Source organism: Gadus macrocephalus, chromosome 14 (assembly GCF_031168955.1).
Source record: "Gadus macrocephalus chromosome 14, ASM3116895v1".
Taxonomy (NCBI): domain Eukaryota; kingdom Metazoa; phylum Chordata; class Actinopteri; order Gadiformes; family Gadidae; genus Gadus; species Gadus macrocephalus.
Window position 1 is genome coordinate 17,881,025 of NC_082395.1, and position 16,248 is coordinate 17,897,272.

The 16,248-nt window shown below is 42.4% G+C and overlaps 2 protein-coding genes across 2 annotated transcripts; both read left to right on the forward strand.

Annotated features, from left to right (window-relative positions):
- Window positions 1–4,206: 4,206 nt before the first annotated feature.
- On the forward strand, window positions 4,207–6,193 carry il17a/f2 (interleukin 17a/f2). The gene is made up of 3 exons (XM_060071347.1): window positions 4,207–4,878; window positions 5,109–5,266; window positions 5,593–6,193. Exons 1-3 carry the CDS (start codon window positions 4,846–4,848, stop codon window positions 5,813–5,815), a joined length of 414 nt encoding a protein of 137 aa, XP_059927330.1. The 5' UTR covers window positions 4,207–4,845; the 3' UTR covers window positions 5,816–6,193.
- Window positions 6,194–6,954: 761 nt separating this feature from the next.
- Window positions 6,955–11,583, forward strand: paqr8 (progestin and adipoQ receptor family member VIII). Its single transcript, XM_060071384.1, has 6 exons — window positions 6,955–7,254; window positions 7,792–8,245; window positions 8,972–9,084; window positions 9,909–10,065; window positions 10,272–10,487; window positions 10,839–11,583. The coding sequence occupies exons 2-6, from the start codon at window positions 7,952–7,954 to the stop codon at window positions 11,148–11,150; spliced, it is 1,092 nt and encodes a 363-aa protein (XP_059927367.1). The 5' UTR covers window positions 6,955–7,254; window positions 7,792–7,951; the 3' UTR covers window positions 11,151–11,583.
- Window positions 11,584–16,248: the final 4,665 nt, after the last annotated feature.

Below are 16,248 nucleotides of genomic sequence, written 5' to 3' on the forward strand. Positions count from 1 at the left end.
CAACTGAATTAAGAGATTACTAATCTTGGAGAGGTTCTCAACCACTGATTTTGAATACAGTTGTGTTTCGTTTCTAATTTTGATTTTTATCTCTAGAAAAATGACCTCATAGCTGGCTACGGCATGGTTGATGGGTATTGTAGGATCTCAGAAATACTTGCACTGTCGGAAAACCAAACGCCAGGACTAATTTAGCTAGGTATCAGTTCTGTAGCAGTGGCTGAGCTGAAAATACCCAATGTGGAATTGCCATATTGCATTACATTACTTATTATTGTTGTTTAAAGTCCATATGAGTGAGTTTGTGTGTCCATGTTTGTGCATGTATGCATGTGCATGTGTGTGTGTGTGTGTGTGTGTGTGTGTGTGTGTGTGTGTGTGTGTGTGTGTGTGTGTGTGTGTGTGTGTGTGTGTGTGTGTGTGTGTGTGCGTGTGTGTGTATGTGACTATTACTGGTAAAGATAAACATTTACCTACTACTATCTACCACCATCGTCTGGAACACCATCATTGCAGCGATACCATCAGGTTTGAAACTTGGATGAGCTTATCTGACCCACATCTTCTCCTCCTCTCTTTGCCTAACCAGGTCAGGGGAAGCGGTGACAATGATGACTGTTTCCCCAGTAGCCCCTAGGGAGCCCGTCGCTAGGGCCCTGCCGTCGCATCCAGGAAACAGCCGACCACATCAGAGCACCAGCCTCACCGAACTACTGACTAATCCCCCTCACCAAACTAATCACCCTTTCATGCTCTCTCCGAGGGCACCATTAAAGGAATGACGGATGAGTGAGTGCAGTCACTGCGTATGAGACCCAAGCGATCCCACGCCAGTCTCCTTTTACGGCGTGGGCTTGGACGTGGCTCGTAATCCACGCAACCATTGCGCTACTGCGTCTTCTTTAGTTTGGCAACTTTATTCACCCCAGACTGCATATATATCTTTTAAAGGTTTTCTGGACTCTTACACGTTGTGTCTTATTGTGGGAGTTTTTTCTTGCCCTTGTGGGGTCTTGGGTAAAAGGGGGTGTCATAAATATTTGGCCTGTTAAGCCCTTTGAGACTGTAATGGTGATTAAGGGTCTATACAAATATAATTGAATTTAATTGAATTATTCACGTAAACTTTTTCACCACCGCATTCCGGAACCCCGCCTGACGACGTTCCGGGTCATACGTCTCCTTCCGATAAACAAGCTATACAATTTGGACATGTTATATTTCCAGGTCACAACATATGGCAGCAGCTTGTTTCAACCTGGGCAGCTCAGAGACCCAAGAGTTGTAGTTGTCTAACATACATACCCTACTGCTGTCGCTCTCTATAGATGTAATTAGTGTCCATGAATATTGCATGACACCTCCTTGAACCATGATCCATTTAAGTAACAACATTTTGCGTCTGTTTCATCTGTTTGTTTCAGGTTATTTGGTGGGAGGGCGAACTTTAGTGGAAGCAAAAAGCCTGTTGAAGCAGGAAGCCTGTAGTTGAAGCAGGATACCCTGTAGTTGAAGCAGGATACCCTGTAGTTGAAGCAGAAATCCTGTAGTTGAAGCAGAAAGCCTGTAGTTGAAACAGAACGTCTGTTAAAGCAGAAAGCCTGTCGGTGAGGCAGAAAGCCTATTAAAGCAGCAAGCCTGTAGTTGAAGCAGGAAGCCTGTAGTTAGGTGAGTGCTGCATGCAGCGCTCACCTATTGTTCTCATTAGGTGAGTGCTGCATGCAGTGCTCTTCTTAAGTTTTATTCTTTCTTTCTTTCTTTATTATTCTCTACAAACTTTGGGACCTATCTCCTTCCTACATTTTTTACCAATGCCGTGTTCCAATATCCATACTATCCGTACTTACTAGCCTAAGTTTGAGTACGTAGGGCGTTCCGATTCAGATCGGGCTAAAATAAGTGTACCGAAAGGACCCGGATGGTGTACTCAAAACGGTCAAATCGCGAAGTGTGTGGCGATGTACACTTTTCGTAGCTGCTAGGCGTAAAGAGTTCACCGTTCAAAGCGGGAAGTTTATTGGGGGGGAGGAGCCACGGCGGCAGTCGTGATCATAATTTCCGGTTTGTGCACCACGGAGTATTCGATTTGGAACAACACTGACATCTGAAAATCAGCGCATTTAGTGAGTGCGGATAGTGTACTTCGTTTAAGTGTACCCATGGAAGTATGGATATCGGAACACGGCACTAGAGACTCCATTCCAATGTTCATATTAGCTTGGAATCGCGCGATTCTTTTCCGATTTTTTAATTATTTATACCTTTTAAGATATTCTACTTTTAAAATAAAAAAAATTCCAATGGAAGTCAATGGGAGGACGGCGGAGCCATCCACCCATTCTCTGACACTTACTACTTCAGATTTCGTAACTTGGTCAATATTTTATCGTTAACCTTAGTTCAAAGGTTTAACAAATCAACACACTTGTATCTTCAATAATCTGAAAACAGAATTTCGATATTTTCAAAATCACAGTTTAAGTTCCATGTCAGCTTGTTTTCAGTTGGTCTCATTGAGTTACGCTGAGGTTAGAGTGCGAGGACGTGCAGGCAGTGTTGCAAGATCTACTTTTTACGACGTTAGGCTGGAAAAATTAGCATTAGGCGAGTACATACAATTTCGGCAGGTTATAAAGGTTAATTCTTCCTACAAATATCCATACATTTCCTACCTTTCATAAAGCATATCGTTTTTGCAGGTAGTACCACTATTACTTCAGCTACTACTACTACTTCTACTTCAGCTACTACTACTACTACTACTACTACAGCTACTACTACTATTATTACTACTACTTCAGCTACTACTACTATTACCATTACAGGGGGGGTTCTAGACCAATGTTCATGGGGGGGCCAGACTGGGGCCAGTTGTTTTGTTGGAGGGGCAATTTGAACTCGGGACACAAAATATTTAGCTTAGTACTAAGTAACGGCATTCAAAAACACAATATACATAATTGGCTTTTTCCCGTTACAGCATTTATTTCTGTAGCATAGAATTAAGTTTTTCCTTCAGTTACAGCAATTGTCAATATAATACATTTTAAATGTGTCATTGGTTAAAGCAATTTTAATAACACAACATTTGGGGTTTCCTTCACTGACATCAAGCCACTCAGTATCATGCATCACCAACAGAAATAAATTCAGTGTGATATATCATAAATATCAAGTTCCGCCTTGTGTGTCAGTGCCACCATCGCAAGCAATCGACTCCCCGTCGAGACGGGGGTAAAAAGAAAAAAAAACTTTTGGAGGGGGGTACGAGCTCAGTTTTACGGGGAGCTGGCCCCTGCTGGCCCCCCCCCCCCCCCCGCCCCCTAGAACCGCCCATGATTACTACTACTACTACTACTACAGCTAGTACCACTACTACTACTATCTTCCAGCTTTGACAGCATTACAGTTTAGCTTCCAGCGTTTGTAACAATTTATTTCAGCACTTTGCTTCTTCAGATAATGCAATTCAGCGTCTGTCAGTTTTCGATTTCAGCTTCCAGGTTTTTTAGCAGTGCACTGCAATACACTTTTTTTTTTTTGCAAAATACATTTGACCTCTCCGATTTTTCAGCAGTACAGGGCAATACATTTGAACTTTCAGATTCTTCAATTCAATTCATTTACATTTCTGCATTCTTGCAATGCTTTGCGCTTTTCATTCAGCGGTCACTTTATTCGTCTCCAACCATTTACATTGTTTTAAATGGTGTGCATGTCTACATTGTTTACTCCATTTAGACTTTTGAACTCTTTTAAAATCCATTCACTTGATCTAAGCCATTTAACGTTTCTTCATGTCTTAATCTATGTGGCTTTATTAAAACATCTTTTCAACCTCACGTCGTACTACAGCACTCACCGCAATTTCTGCAGGAAATGCATTTTCTAGTTTAAGCATAAACCTGTAATTTAAGTAGGAAGCCTGTAGTTGAAGCAGGGAGTCTGTAGATTAAGCAGAAGCCTGTAGTTTGAGCATAAGCCTTTACTTGAAGCAGATACCCTGTATTGTAAGCAGGAAGCTTTTGGTTGAAGAGAGATGCTTGCAAATCAAGCAGGGATAGCTGGTCTGAACATGACAAATATACACACAAAAAATAAAAGAACATGGAACAGGCAGTTTATTTGCGATTCACAAATGTGTGATTTGATAATACATGTAAATAGATAGTGGTTTGGTGTGTCATCAATGGATCAACCTCTCTTTTCTCAATGGGGGTGTGTATTGTTGTTGATGAGACAATGTCTGATAGTGTCTTCAGATACAATTGACATGAACCAAGGCTGTTGTTTCAAAAAGGCATACGATGCTCACAAAAAGGAATCATATTGTGTGTCAGGCCCAGATATACCTGAACAGTTTAACATTTTATTTGGCTAATATAATCGAATCAGAAAGGGACTCCAAGCCAAGAACGCCAATGCATGCTTTTGGTTTCAAATTAGGTTATTCTGCATTATATTCATAATTCATCGATTTTGCTATTTATTTGTTAATACAAAATTTGTCCTATTTATAATCATCTTTAATGTAATGTTTCATCTTTTACGTATATATTTTCGTCTTTAATGTCATTGAAGCTGTGACATTGATACAAAAATTAATCTCACATACTTCCCACTATACATTTCGTAGGCTTGTCTATTCAATGCCTTTAGAAAGATATAAAGGTCAAAATACCCCCTCTTGGGTTTCTCGCAAAATCTCCATTCTGTCTTCCATTTTCATCTTATCAGTTTGCCAAATCTGCCCGGCACAATCAGATAACAGAGTGGCAGCCAGATATAAGAAGCACCATTCAGAGAGAGCGAGGACGAGGTGAAGACGAAACTCAAAGACAGATCATGACAGTCAGACGCACCTCTTTCCAGTGCCTGGTGAGCTGAAGATATACTGTTGCTATGACGCGCCAAATGCAGTGCACAATAGCAAGATAGACAGAGAGAGATAGACAGAGAGACCGTAGTCAATGTAGGAACTTGGTTTTGCCTTGGTCACGGCGTAACAGATATCACTAATCTTTTGTTATTACAAATCTGTTTATTCATTCACTGAGTTGAATAGCTCACTAAGTCTTGCTTCTCCTGTTGCCCGACTGTTTCCTCAGGTCGTATGTTGTGTGTTGACCTGGGTCATGGCCGAGGAACAGCCTGGAGAGATCCCAGAGAGATGCCTCATGGTGAGGAGCTTCTCCTCGACGCTCACGGCCGTGACTCATGACAACGGCGACATCCACACTCGCTCTCTGTCGCCCTGGACGTGGAGGTGAGTCGATTCGCTTGTATTATTCCGTTTTTTTCCCTTTAAAATGTTATCAATAAAGCTATACAAATAGGGTTGACTTAACTTGACATGATACATACAGTTAATACGTTTTTATATATATATATTTTAAAGAATGTTATTAATTCTACAGGGGGAGTCGTTTTTTAATCATGTTTTCATCTAAAGAAAGTGTCAAGTCAATACCTAACCTCATCCTTGTAAGAATTCTCTACAACAACTATGATACCATGGCATTCTCTCTGTCAAAATTATCTCTCACTTTCTCTGCTGTTAACCATGTTTTTTTTTGCCTTCTCTGTGTCCAGGCCGACCACGGAAGAACACCGGATTCCACACACTATCTGGGAGGCGGAGTGCAGCCACAGTGACTGCTCTGAGCCCAGCCAGCCAGCCGGAGCCAGGAACAACGCTGTGCCCATATACCAGAACCTTCTGGTGCTCCACAAAGGGCCAGAGAAGAACTGCTACATCGCCTCCCACAGGATGGTTGCCGTGGGCTGCACTTGTATTCGGCCTGACATCTTATAAAAACGTCATTTTGAGAGGACTTTTTTCATGACGCCCTCAGGGTGCCAAGTCTAATGTTCAAATATCTCAAATGTTTGGAAATTCGATTTATTCTGACAACTAACACATTGTTTTCGCCTACATATTTAACTCAGAGGTACTCCATTCTGCTAAGCTACTATTTTTAAACGTTTGGTGTTTATTCTCAGCTCATCAAATTGCAAATGTTTTTAGTTGCATTTATTTATATTTATTTCATTTGTTTTTTCCACGTTTATTTGTCATTGCTGTTGTTGTGTGCATGTCCCCTCCTGTTTGCTCAACGTCATTGTAAATTAGGGAAACCTCAATGCCTTATGAGTGTAAATAAAGGTTTGAAACCAAAAAAAATAAAACATCTCTTTTCCTACATTTTCCCTGCTATTGTACGTCCCCATGCCAATATGTGTCAATAAGTGTATGGTTTTCTTAATAAATAGTGGTTTGATTAGTGGTTAAACTTTTGACTTGACTGTTATACATGAAAATACTTACCTTATCCGCATATTATTTTGAGGATATTTAACTTCAAAAATATTATGGAGAATAGTGCGACATAACACTTTCAAAACACTCAATGATTCAAGAATGAAGGGCTGTAAAACAGGGAAGAGGAAATCAAAAAGGGATACATAAATCGTAAACTTTAATGTACTATGCTGTTACATATGCTGTTATATTGTGAATAAGACATTATTTGAAGGGGTTGGAGGGTAACCCAGGACACCCATTATGCATACATATATCACTCCAGATACAAAAACAAATGTATGTATTTATTAATATATATATATATATACACATTTCTTGTAATAAAAAAATGTGATCAACCAGGTGAGATTATGTCCTGAAGAAAACTTCAGGAAAAAACATATACTAGCGACCAGAGCCCGCTGGTGTTAATACTGTGTGGAGCCTGAGGCGATTTTAAGGAGTTTCTCATGACATATAATCTCCTTGTTCAGATTCTGCATGGACTCATGCATAGTCGACCCTTTCTCACACGCATTAACAATGGGAAACTCAGCACCGCAAATCACCCCTAAAATAAGCTGACTCAAAGAAACACTGTTCGTTCAAGTATTTAAGCATGATTAAATATGTTTTTCTGGCGCGTGTGTGTGTGAGAGAGAGAGAGAGAGAGAGAGAGAGAGAGAGAGAGAGAGAGAGAGAGAGAGAGAGAGAGAGAGAGAGAGAGAGAGAGAGAGAGAGAGAGAGAGAGAGAGAGAGAGAGAATTTGTATGCGTGTGTTGGTGTGTGCGTGTGGGTGTGTGCGTGGCCCTGCATGTGACAATAGTTCATTGAGTGAATTGGGCAAGGGTGAAGAAACAGAAAGTAGCCGTGGTTAAGAGGAGGAACGAATGAGGACGACAGCGGGGTTACAGCCTGTGAAATACCACCACCAAAGACAGAGCATTCAGGTAGGGTTTACCTCGGAGACCTTGGCCTTCTGATGCCTCTACTGTGTCGTGGGGTTTACCCCTTTGTGATATGTATGTGTGTATGTTAACACATTATATGTGTGTGAATTGAACGGCAATATTCATGAAGCAGCATGCAACTATTTTTTGGCAAATTTCTGGTTTGTTCATTTTTGTGTTTTTTTATTTGTACGATGCTATTACGATACGTCATGAGAACAATGCTATGCTAACTTCACTTATACACTGAGAAAATTCACGTGAACCTCCGATGGAGCATTTCGATTGGTTCGCTATCTCAGGTTATTGGGCAATATCCCATGATCGAGTTGTCAAACTCTGGATATTGTGACGGTCGTCTCGTCACGCTATTAAAAACAAATAAGCCGCTAATAAAAACGAACAAACCCAGGCAAAAAGTGATATCTGGTTTATTTTTGGAGTGTTCACTTTTAGTATATACTAAAACAATTATTCACCTCATGTTGTTTACCTGCTTTCTCTCTGGCTCTCTGTTCTTCCCTCCTGTCTGATTAGAGCCTCACTCTTAATGCAGCCTTCACTTTGACCCTGCGGTGGCTTTCCAATCAAGAAACAGCTCTTCCTTGGGATCAACCTTCCTGTACAAACCCACCTCTCCAGCCATACACGCTCAACAGCGTCACATCGGTCGAGCACTCACTATCTCTATGTCAGAATGCCTCGTGTGTCGCTCTCCTGCCCCTCTCTCCAACCTCTCAAAGGCCTGTTGATTACACCTGCCCCAGGCGGCTTACCCTCCCAGCCGAGCACGCTCAGAGACGCAGATGTCCCGGCGCTGTTCCGGGAGCCCTACATCCTGTCGGGCTACCGGCCAGTGGGACTTTCCTGGCGCTGCTATGTCCTGAGCATCTTCCAAATGCACAACGAGACGCTGAACGTGTGGAGCCACCTGCTGGCCGGAGTGTGCGTTGCGCTGAGATTTGGAGCGTTTGCTGTGTTTCGTGGAGGGGTAGCGTCCGCTTGAATTCCTTTCTTGTATTACCCAAAGGCTTAGTTATGATTTCATGTCGACGCAACGCAAGGGGTTCACCAAAACCCGACGCAGAACCAAAACAGGTTCACGACTGTGGCAAAGTGTCTGCTTGGTCATTACGATGCGCGACGTGTAAACATAACTGTGCCTTAAAGGGACACTGTGTAATATTTTAAGTCATTTATTACCTCAAATCAACGTATTCATTCATAAATAAGTCATGGAGGCTTCCATGTCCTCCGTTCTATGAACTGCCGAGAGGGACAAAAAGCACTACGTGGTACAGGAAATGCAAACGCGTTTTCACTCTGAGCCAGCGTGAATGATGATTGAAATAATTCACTATCTTGCTCGAGGAATATTACTCATCCATCATTAGCTTACACTAATGATTCAATGCAGTATGAAATTTGTTTGAAATAACGAACCTCATCATCACTCGAATGACTCGATGAGGTAGTATTGGATGTCATGACACAGCTTCTTGGCACATACTGCCCACCGTAGTTTTTGCGAGCATTATTAGTTTGAATGCAATATACAATTGTACCACTAGATGGGAGTAATTTGTACACAGTGTCCCTTTAAGTCACCATATAACTAAATAATTCCTTCCTGGCATGTCTGGTGTCAACTTTGACAGGGGGACATGCCAGTAGTGAATTTCCATATCAGTGACTCACCAAAGTGTTTGTTGTGAAGGGCGTTCTTGGCCTGAGACTACAAGGCCCTGAGGGGCAGGGCCTCTCACTGGACCCAGCCTCCCTCCCCCTGGTGATCTACGTGTTGTCCTCCCTCACCTACCTGAGCTGCAGGTGAGTGCGGAACACAACCGCCCCTACTTACATCTACATCCGTACAGGATTTAGAGGTCAACCAGGGCAACGGCAAGAGAGTGGCTAGGCAAACATGGCTAGCACAAAGTTAAGCAAAGTTAAACAATGTGCTGAAATGACTGTCCGCCATTTTAATTACATATGCTGCATTAGTATTCATAGCAGGGGATAACTCTTAATAAGTTTTGATAATAGTAAAGAACATTGGACGTTTAATGCATTGCTTGTAGTTTTGGTTGGTACTCAATACCTGTAACGGCTTACACCTTGTTTTGGGGTACTAAGAAAAGCACTAGATGCAGCCAATGCGTCATGATTATTATTATGAAGACCTACAACCAACCTGGTTGGCCCTTGACGACAATTAAATACATTACATGTGCTTAATTTAATACAAAGGTTAGAAAACAGTCATTCTATACATCCTCAAGAAACAGTCAGACCTTATAAGGGACACAAGATCCATCAATTAACACCTGACTGGAGCCACCATTCCTTCCCCATGTGACCCGGTGTATTAAAGGGGACATATTATGCCACCAAGTGTGAGTGTGATTAGCTGTTATAAGCTGTTTTGAAAACCTGCCCCTTCTGACATCATAGGTTGGCGTATGACAGATAGAGGAGCAACGTTTGCTACAGTCCACTGGGTAGGCTGGTAGACTGATCTATCCAGCACACATCTAGGACATGGACATGCCCACTTATGATGTCAGAAGAGGCCGATTTTCAAAACAGCTTTTAATGGCTTATCACACCCTCACCTGGCGGTATAATATGTCACCTTTAAATCAATCTTCCAGCACAGCCACACACCTGCTGCAGTCCCATTCGGAGCTGGCCCACTACTCCCTGTTCTTCTTGGACTATGTGGGTGTGGCCGTGTATCAGTATGGCTGTGCCCTGGCCCTCTTCTTCTACAGCTCTGCTGCTGACTGGAGACACAGCAAGATTGGGGAGGTGAGCTGGGGACGACTGCGGTGGTTATGATGTGGTAGTGAGGGTGAGGTTGGTGGCGGTGGTGGTAGGCGTGGTGGCGAGGATGGTGGTGTTTGTAGAGATTGTGGTAAGGCTTGTGAGAGTGGTGGTATAACGGCGGTGGTAAAGTGGTAGTGGTAGTGGTGGTGGTGATGGTGTTAATGTGTTTCTTAATGGCCTCCTTCTAGGTCTTTCTCCCCGCCGCCGCCCTCCTGGCGTGGCTGACCTGCGCCAGCTGCTGCTTTGCCAAGCTGCATTACCGGCGGCCATACCCTCTCCATCGCAAGCTGTTCCAGGTGGTCCCCACAGGTCTGGCCTATCTCCTGGACATCAGCCCGGTCGCCCACAGCCTCGCTACCAACAGCTGGGACAGCAACTCGGCATTCCCCCTGCATAGCTTACAGGTGCAACTCTTTATTTACCTTCATGCTTTTATTCTTTACCGCACCTACACAGAAGTTCAGGCTAAAGATAATAAAGATATATCTAACTTTGACTCGGATATAACTTGGCTAATACTCTTATTGCTGTGTGACTGTAGTCCTGTGCGGCTGAACTTTTTTAGGGTGCTACCGTGCTATAAAGTACTTTCTCCAATAGAGTACATATAGTCGGCTTTCAACGTGTATACATTGTGAAGGGGGGCGTCAGTCCTCCCGGTAAAGTTTTCCCTCTGGTAGACGAGATGTCCTGCTCGCCTGGTCCAGTTGCCTAGATAGTGAGCTAGATGATGGCCCACCGTGCTCCCTCTGTAGATGCTGCTCTTCATCCTGGCTGCGTTCTTCTTCTCCTGTCCCGTGCCGGAGCGGTACGCCCCGGGCCATTTCGACAACGTCGGCCACGGCCATCAGCTCTTCCACCTGCTGCTGGCCCTCTGCACGCTGGCTCAGCAGGAAGCTCTCTTCCAGGACTTCCTGTCGAGAAGGCCAGCGATGATTCGGGATTTTGGGGAGGGGAGTCTCCTACTGGCCTGTGGCTCCTTCCCTCTGCTGGCTCTTTGCAGTGGCCTGATAGCCTTCCTCATGAGAAGGAGAGCTCGCATGAGACTTTGGAAGGAACAGAGGTAGCACTGAATAGTCCCACATCCTTTCGAAGTTTATTTTTGGACCTAAATACAGAAAAAATAAAGAAATTGCTGATGAGCAGATCGAGAGGGAACCGGATGTTGGTGGTTCAGATATCAGACTGGAACATTGCTGAGGACATTGGTCAAGAAGTATTCTGGTCTTACATATATCGCTGGTATATCTGTTACAATAACAACTTTATTTTCTTCATCAACATCAAAGTAGTATTTTCAATTCATGGACAGTTATGTTGTATTTATTCGCCGCTCGGTCCCCTATTGTTTCTGTAACGTTTTGTTTTTTTTCGAAAATGCTTAAAATGTTTGGTGGCAGTACCAAAGTAACATGAATTAGTCTTATTTCTCCTCACCAGATTAACCTGGACTCAAAATTCTTTCATCATATTAATCTCTAAAATCAGTTGTATCTTTTTCACCCTGGTCTTCTGCTCAAATTTTTTACTTTTCCAACAATTTCATAGAAAAGCCAAACGTCCACAGTCTCTACCCATTTTGCCTGTATGACCATTCATTTATTGTAAAACTACCATACGACTATATAGCCAAGCTCAGAAATTTCTCAAAACTGGACTTTCAATAAAAAAAATAGGTAATAAATGATGGAGAAAGACCAATGCCGGAACTTAACGGGTTGCTTCAAACAGAAAGTAACGCAGTCTTTTCAAACAGAGTGGTACCGCCAAAAAGATTGGCTGTCTGGCTGTGCTACGAGAAATCGCCTTTTCTACTATATAACAATTGGGTATATCCAATTATATCCAACAAACAATATTTGTAAATCTGACTCTGAAAAAGTCAGTGCCTCACCAGCCACGGACCTCACCGCACGTCTCTGAACCCAACATAGATCGATGAGAAATAAAGGGAGGGTTTTCTTCCTGATTTGACTTTTGCTGCTACATATATTGCATTCGACACATGAAATGATTGACTAGCCAAACTAAACGCTAATTTGTCCAACTAACTCTTTCTAAGCATGTATTACTTAACCTGTTGATCCTTTTCTATTATGTTAGATAAAAATTGAAATGCATTTGTAATTTCAGTTATAATAAATTCCAATTCACAATCTGACATAAATAAAATAATAATAACAAACACAGGAGAGAAACACAACAAAACAATAACAAGAAAAATAAAACCTGGCTCTTATGATCAATAGGTACAGCTACATGTTACCCAATACGACGCTACAACTCTTAATTCTTTTTTAATCTAAGTCTTGTCTTCTAATGTCATTAAAGGGTGCCCAATCCTGATTAAGCACATGCCTCTCTCCCTGCTACTCTAGAAGTGACCCTTTCAGATGACGCCATCAAATCAGTTCTAACCATTGTATGAATGTATAAGAATGCATCTTGTGTTTTATAGTTTATTTGCAGTAATTATAATATCAATAAACATGCCATGTCTCTTTGCCCATAGCTGCAGTAATTTCCTATTCATCATACTTGCATACAAATGCACAGCCCCAAAAGGTTTTGTTTATCAGGCTTACAGGCGGTATTTACAATTGTTTAATAGTTCCCCTTTTCAAAGTGTACGTACACGGACATCAAATCAGTTGTTGATTCCTATTCATTGCATCTTTGTCCTTGTGTTTGGCTAAGGTTGTGTTTGCTAAAGGATTGGATTAGGCAATATTCGAAAGAAGCAGCAACATTGTGCATTTAGCTGCTGGGTTTACAAATGAAATAAACTTTAACAGGCTCAGAATTTTTCACCTTCAATGCTTCATGGTGCCACATTTTTCAGCATCCAACCACACTGCACATGATTTTCAACGAATCACGCTCAATCTCTTAAACCTGGGATGATCCACATGATCTATCTCTTTTAAAACACTTGCCACTCCCTTGTCACAATCTATCTAAGTTAAGGCCCATTCACACCCTACGGTAAATAAGGATACGGACCGTTTCGTCCGGTCCCCTCGTCCGTCAATGGGTCCGTCGCCTCTGAGCTTACGAATCCGGAGTGCTCCGGGAGAAACGGAGCAATACCACCGGAAATCGAGGCGGCAGTATAGAGCCAAAAGTCAGACCATTCGCGAAAATATATACCTGACCTTTTTATTTTATTGTTCCCCTGCTTTGGCAATGAGTTTTAACTGGTCATTTAACAACATTGTGAGGAGATAATCTGCGGGTTGGTGAGGTGTGTCACATGCCACCGCACACTTTTTGCACTTTTCTTTGCCGATTTCGGATGACACAGGATTGTGGGGCAGAAAGCTAAAAAAGCACGCTGGATTGCATTCTGCGAAATGGGACCGGATGTAGTACAACATCCTGGTATTTTTGGCTTACTGCATTTTCCCTACTAAGTATTGGGACATACTCAATCCTTTTCTGGCATAATAAATAGTATGGTACTATTGGTACTGGAACACAGGGAGGTGTGGAGGGTGTGTGGTTGATGACCGGTTTAAGTAGCCTCACCTGGCCCAGTCTGAATAGAATCTGGCTGGGTGAGGCTGCACACCTGTTGTCCCTTGAGCAATTAATGTGGACAGTTCAAACCAGCTATCACCACACCGATCAAGGGGATCTCCTACATGGCAGCATCGTCATCATCTCATGTACCATTGTCCATCAAATTCTACAATAACCGGCTTTCAACAATACACGCCATGTCCATGTCCTTGTTGGAGGAGCCCAGTCAAAGCCATCTGGGTGGAGTGTGCCACCATGTCCTTACACTTTTCATGCAATGGGATTCGGTAGGGGCAGGGAGATCCGTGGTAAATGTGTTCGGAAGAATGCAGCTGAAAGACAGAGATTGTATTTAGATAGGGCATACAATGTCGATGCCTGTGTAGCACGGACATTGCTACACATGAATATATTTATAGTTATATACAACAAGAACAACTGAATTGACAGGCCAAGTTAGTACTAATAACAATGAATGAAATAAAAAATGGCTTCCTGAAAAGACATGAGTATGTGACTCATGTATGTGTGGTATTACATGTTTGAGTCCCTCTGTGATTATTGTTGGTGTTATTACAGGGTGTTTGCCTCTTTGGCCCTTTGGCTAATAGGCAGGGCCGTCGTAAAGGGGTGAAAGGTGATGACGATTCTAGGGGCCCACAAAAAAATAAATAATAATAATAATAATAATAATTAACTACCCCCCCCCCCCCCCCCCCCCCCGGTCAACAATTGTTTTTTCCACCCCCCCCTCCCCCCCCCCCGTCAACAATCGCTCCTTTCACCCCCCGTCCCCGTCCCCCCCGTCAACAATTCAGCGCAGGGGGGCCCATCAGTACTTTTTGTATAGGGGCCCAGGATTTGGTGCAACGGCCCTGCTAATAGGCACATTAGAAATCTAGCAATTCCAATTAGTATATGAACCACCAAGCTTTATATGTTCAGATATATGATCAACTGCTAGTGCTAGTAAAAAAAAAAAACTACCTTGCTAAACTTTGCTATAGTAGTATGATATCTGCTGTAAGCAAGTAAATCAAAGAATCGTTCTAAATCTTTCTACAGCAATGGTACTGCCTTGTGAGTTTGCGTAACCAAATGTAACCAAATGAATGGTGCATGGTGGTTTGCAATCAGGTGACCCTGCCTTTGTAACATCAACACAATCAGGAAACCCTAACTGTAACTTTAAGTGTCATACTTACCACACAATTTTCCGTTTACGAAAAAGATAAATCTATGTGGAGTGTGTGTGTATGGTTGACGGCTGGTTACAGCAGCCAAACCTGGCCTGAGTTGTGATCAGACTTGTAGTTTTCTGATCACACTCTGGGGCTCGGTGAGGAAGCTGCACATATTTGGGGCAGTTGGTAATCAGGAGGACTCAAGGCTTTGTTATAGTTCCACGTTGACGCAACTCTTGGGGGTTTACGGACCCCTTACGTCCTTGCGGACCCTCGTTGCGTCCTCCACAAGGGCCTGACGTGCGCTTCCAAAAAAATGTTACCTTACGTCGAGGCGACCCAGCAGCAAGGGCTGTGATTGGTCCACTCACCAAAATTATGAAGCAGAACTAAACAGGTTCACGACTGCGTCGAAAAGACTACGTTGTCATTCCGTTGTGTCGACGTGGAACCATAACTGAGCATTCAGTCATCACCAAACACGCCTAAGAGAGCTCTAATGTGTCGTTACTAACCATGTGCTCTGCATGCCAACATCCCGTCAACTCCACAACTGTCTCTAGCTGTGTCTGGGTGTTGTAGGAGCCCATCGACAGAGACACTTGTGACTTTGCCCATTGATCTGGTGCAAAACCTTCCCATCGTTTCTTATCGTACTTGGCCACAGGAAAAATTAAGCTTTATTTATTGTTTAAATAGGCGAGTGCTGCATGTAGCGCTCGACTACTGTTGTTCATAAGTTTTATTCTTTCTTTCTTAATTTCCTCTTTATTATACTCTACAAACTTTGGGACCTATCTCCTTCCTAAATTCTTCACCTAGAGATTATTTTTCAGATTTTTTAAATATATAATACTTTTTAAGATAGGGGAGAGCCGGGTCGATTGAAACACGGGACGATTGAAACACAGCGATTTCCTCACTTGATTTAAGCCATTTAACGTTTCTTTATGTTTTAATCGATGTGGCTTTATTAAAAAAGTATTTTAACCTCCCTTTGTACTACAGCACTCACCACATTTTCTGCAGGAATTGCATTTTCTAGATCAACTATACTGTTGTATCGTAATGCTAATTTTACTTGTAGGATAATTGTAGGACTTTATTTCTCCCCTAAAATGTTTTTCTTAAGTATGAGCTGTTACCCTGACTCACTGAAGTTACTTAGTGTGGTTACAGTCCGTTCAAATAGTCAGCTAGTATATATTAGCTGCTAATATTATATACATATATCTATATTATATTGTATCTAAGGCAAGGCAAGGCACATTTATTGAAATAGCCATACAATATACAAGTCATACAATAAAATAAAATAATAGATAAGCAAAAGAAAACATATGCAAAACATGAGTAAAATAGATCAGCATTTTAGAATGTGCAATGTATTTAATCAGACCAACAGTCTCTCTGGTACCCACTTCCTGAAACGTGATACGCCCAGAGAAGGTGAGATGGT

Bases quoted from the DNA above. Each gene is read 5' to 3' on its own strand.
- il17a/f2 (XM_060071347.1), top strand. From the start codon at position 4,846: ATGACAGTCAGACGCACCTCTTTCCAGTGCCTG. The intron at 4,879-5,108 runs GTGAGCTGAAGA...CTGTTTCCTCAG, and splicing joins GCACCTCTTTCCAGTGCCTG to GTCGTATGTTGTGTGTTGAC. The intron at 5,267-5,592 runs GTGAGTCGATTC...CTCTGTGTCCAG, and splicing joins CTGTCGCCCTGGACGTGGAG to GCCGACCACGGAAGAACACC.
- paqr8 (XM_060071384.1), top strand. From the start codon at position 7,952: ATGCCTCGTGTGTCGCTCTCCTGCCCCTCTCTCCAACCTCTCAAAGGC. The intron at 8,246-8,971 runs GTAGCGTCCGCT...TTTGTTGTGAAG, and splicing joins TTGCTGTGTTTCGTGGAGGG to GGCGTTCTTGGCCTGAGACT. The intron at 10,488-10,838 runs GTGCAACTCTTT...CTCCCTCTGTAG, and splicing joins TCCCCCTGCATAGCTTACAG to ATGCTGCTCTTCATCCTGGC.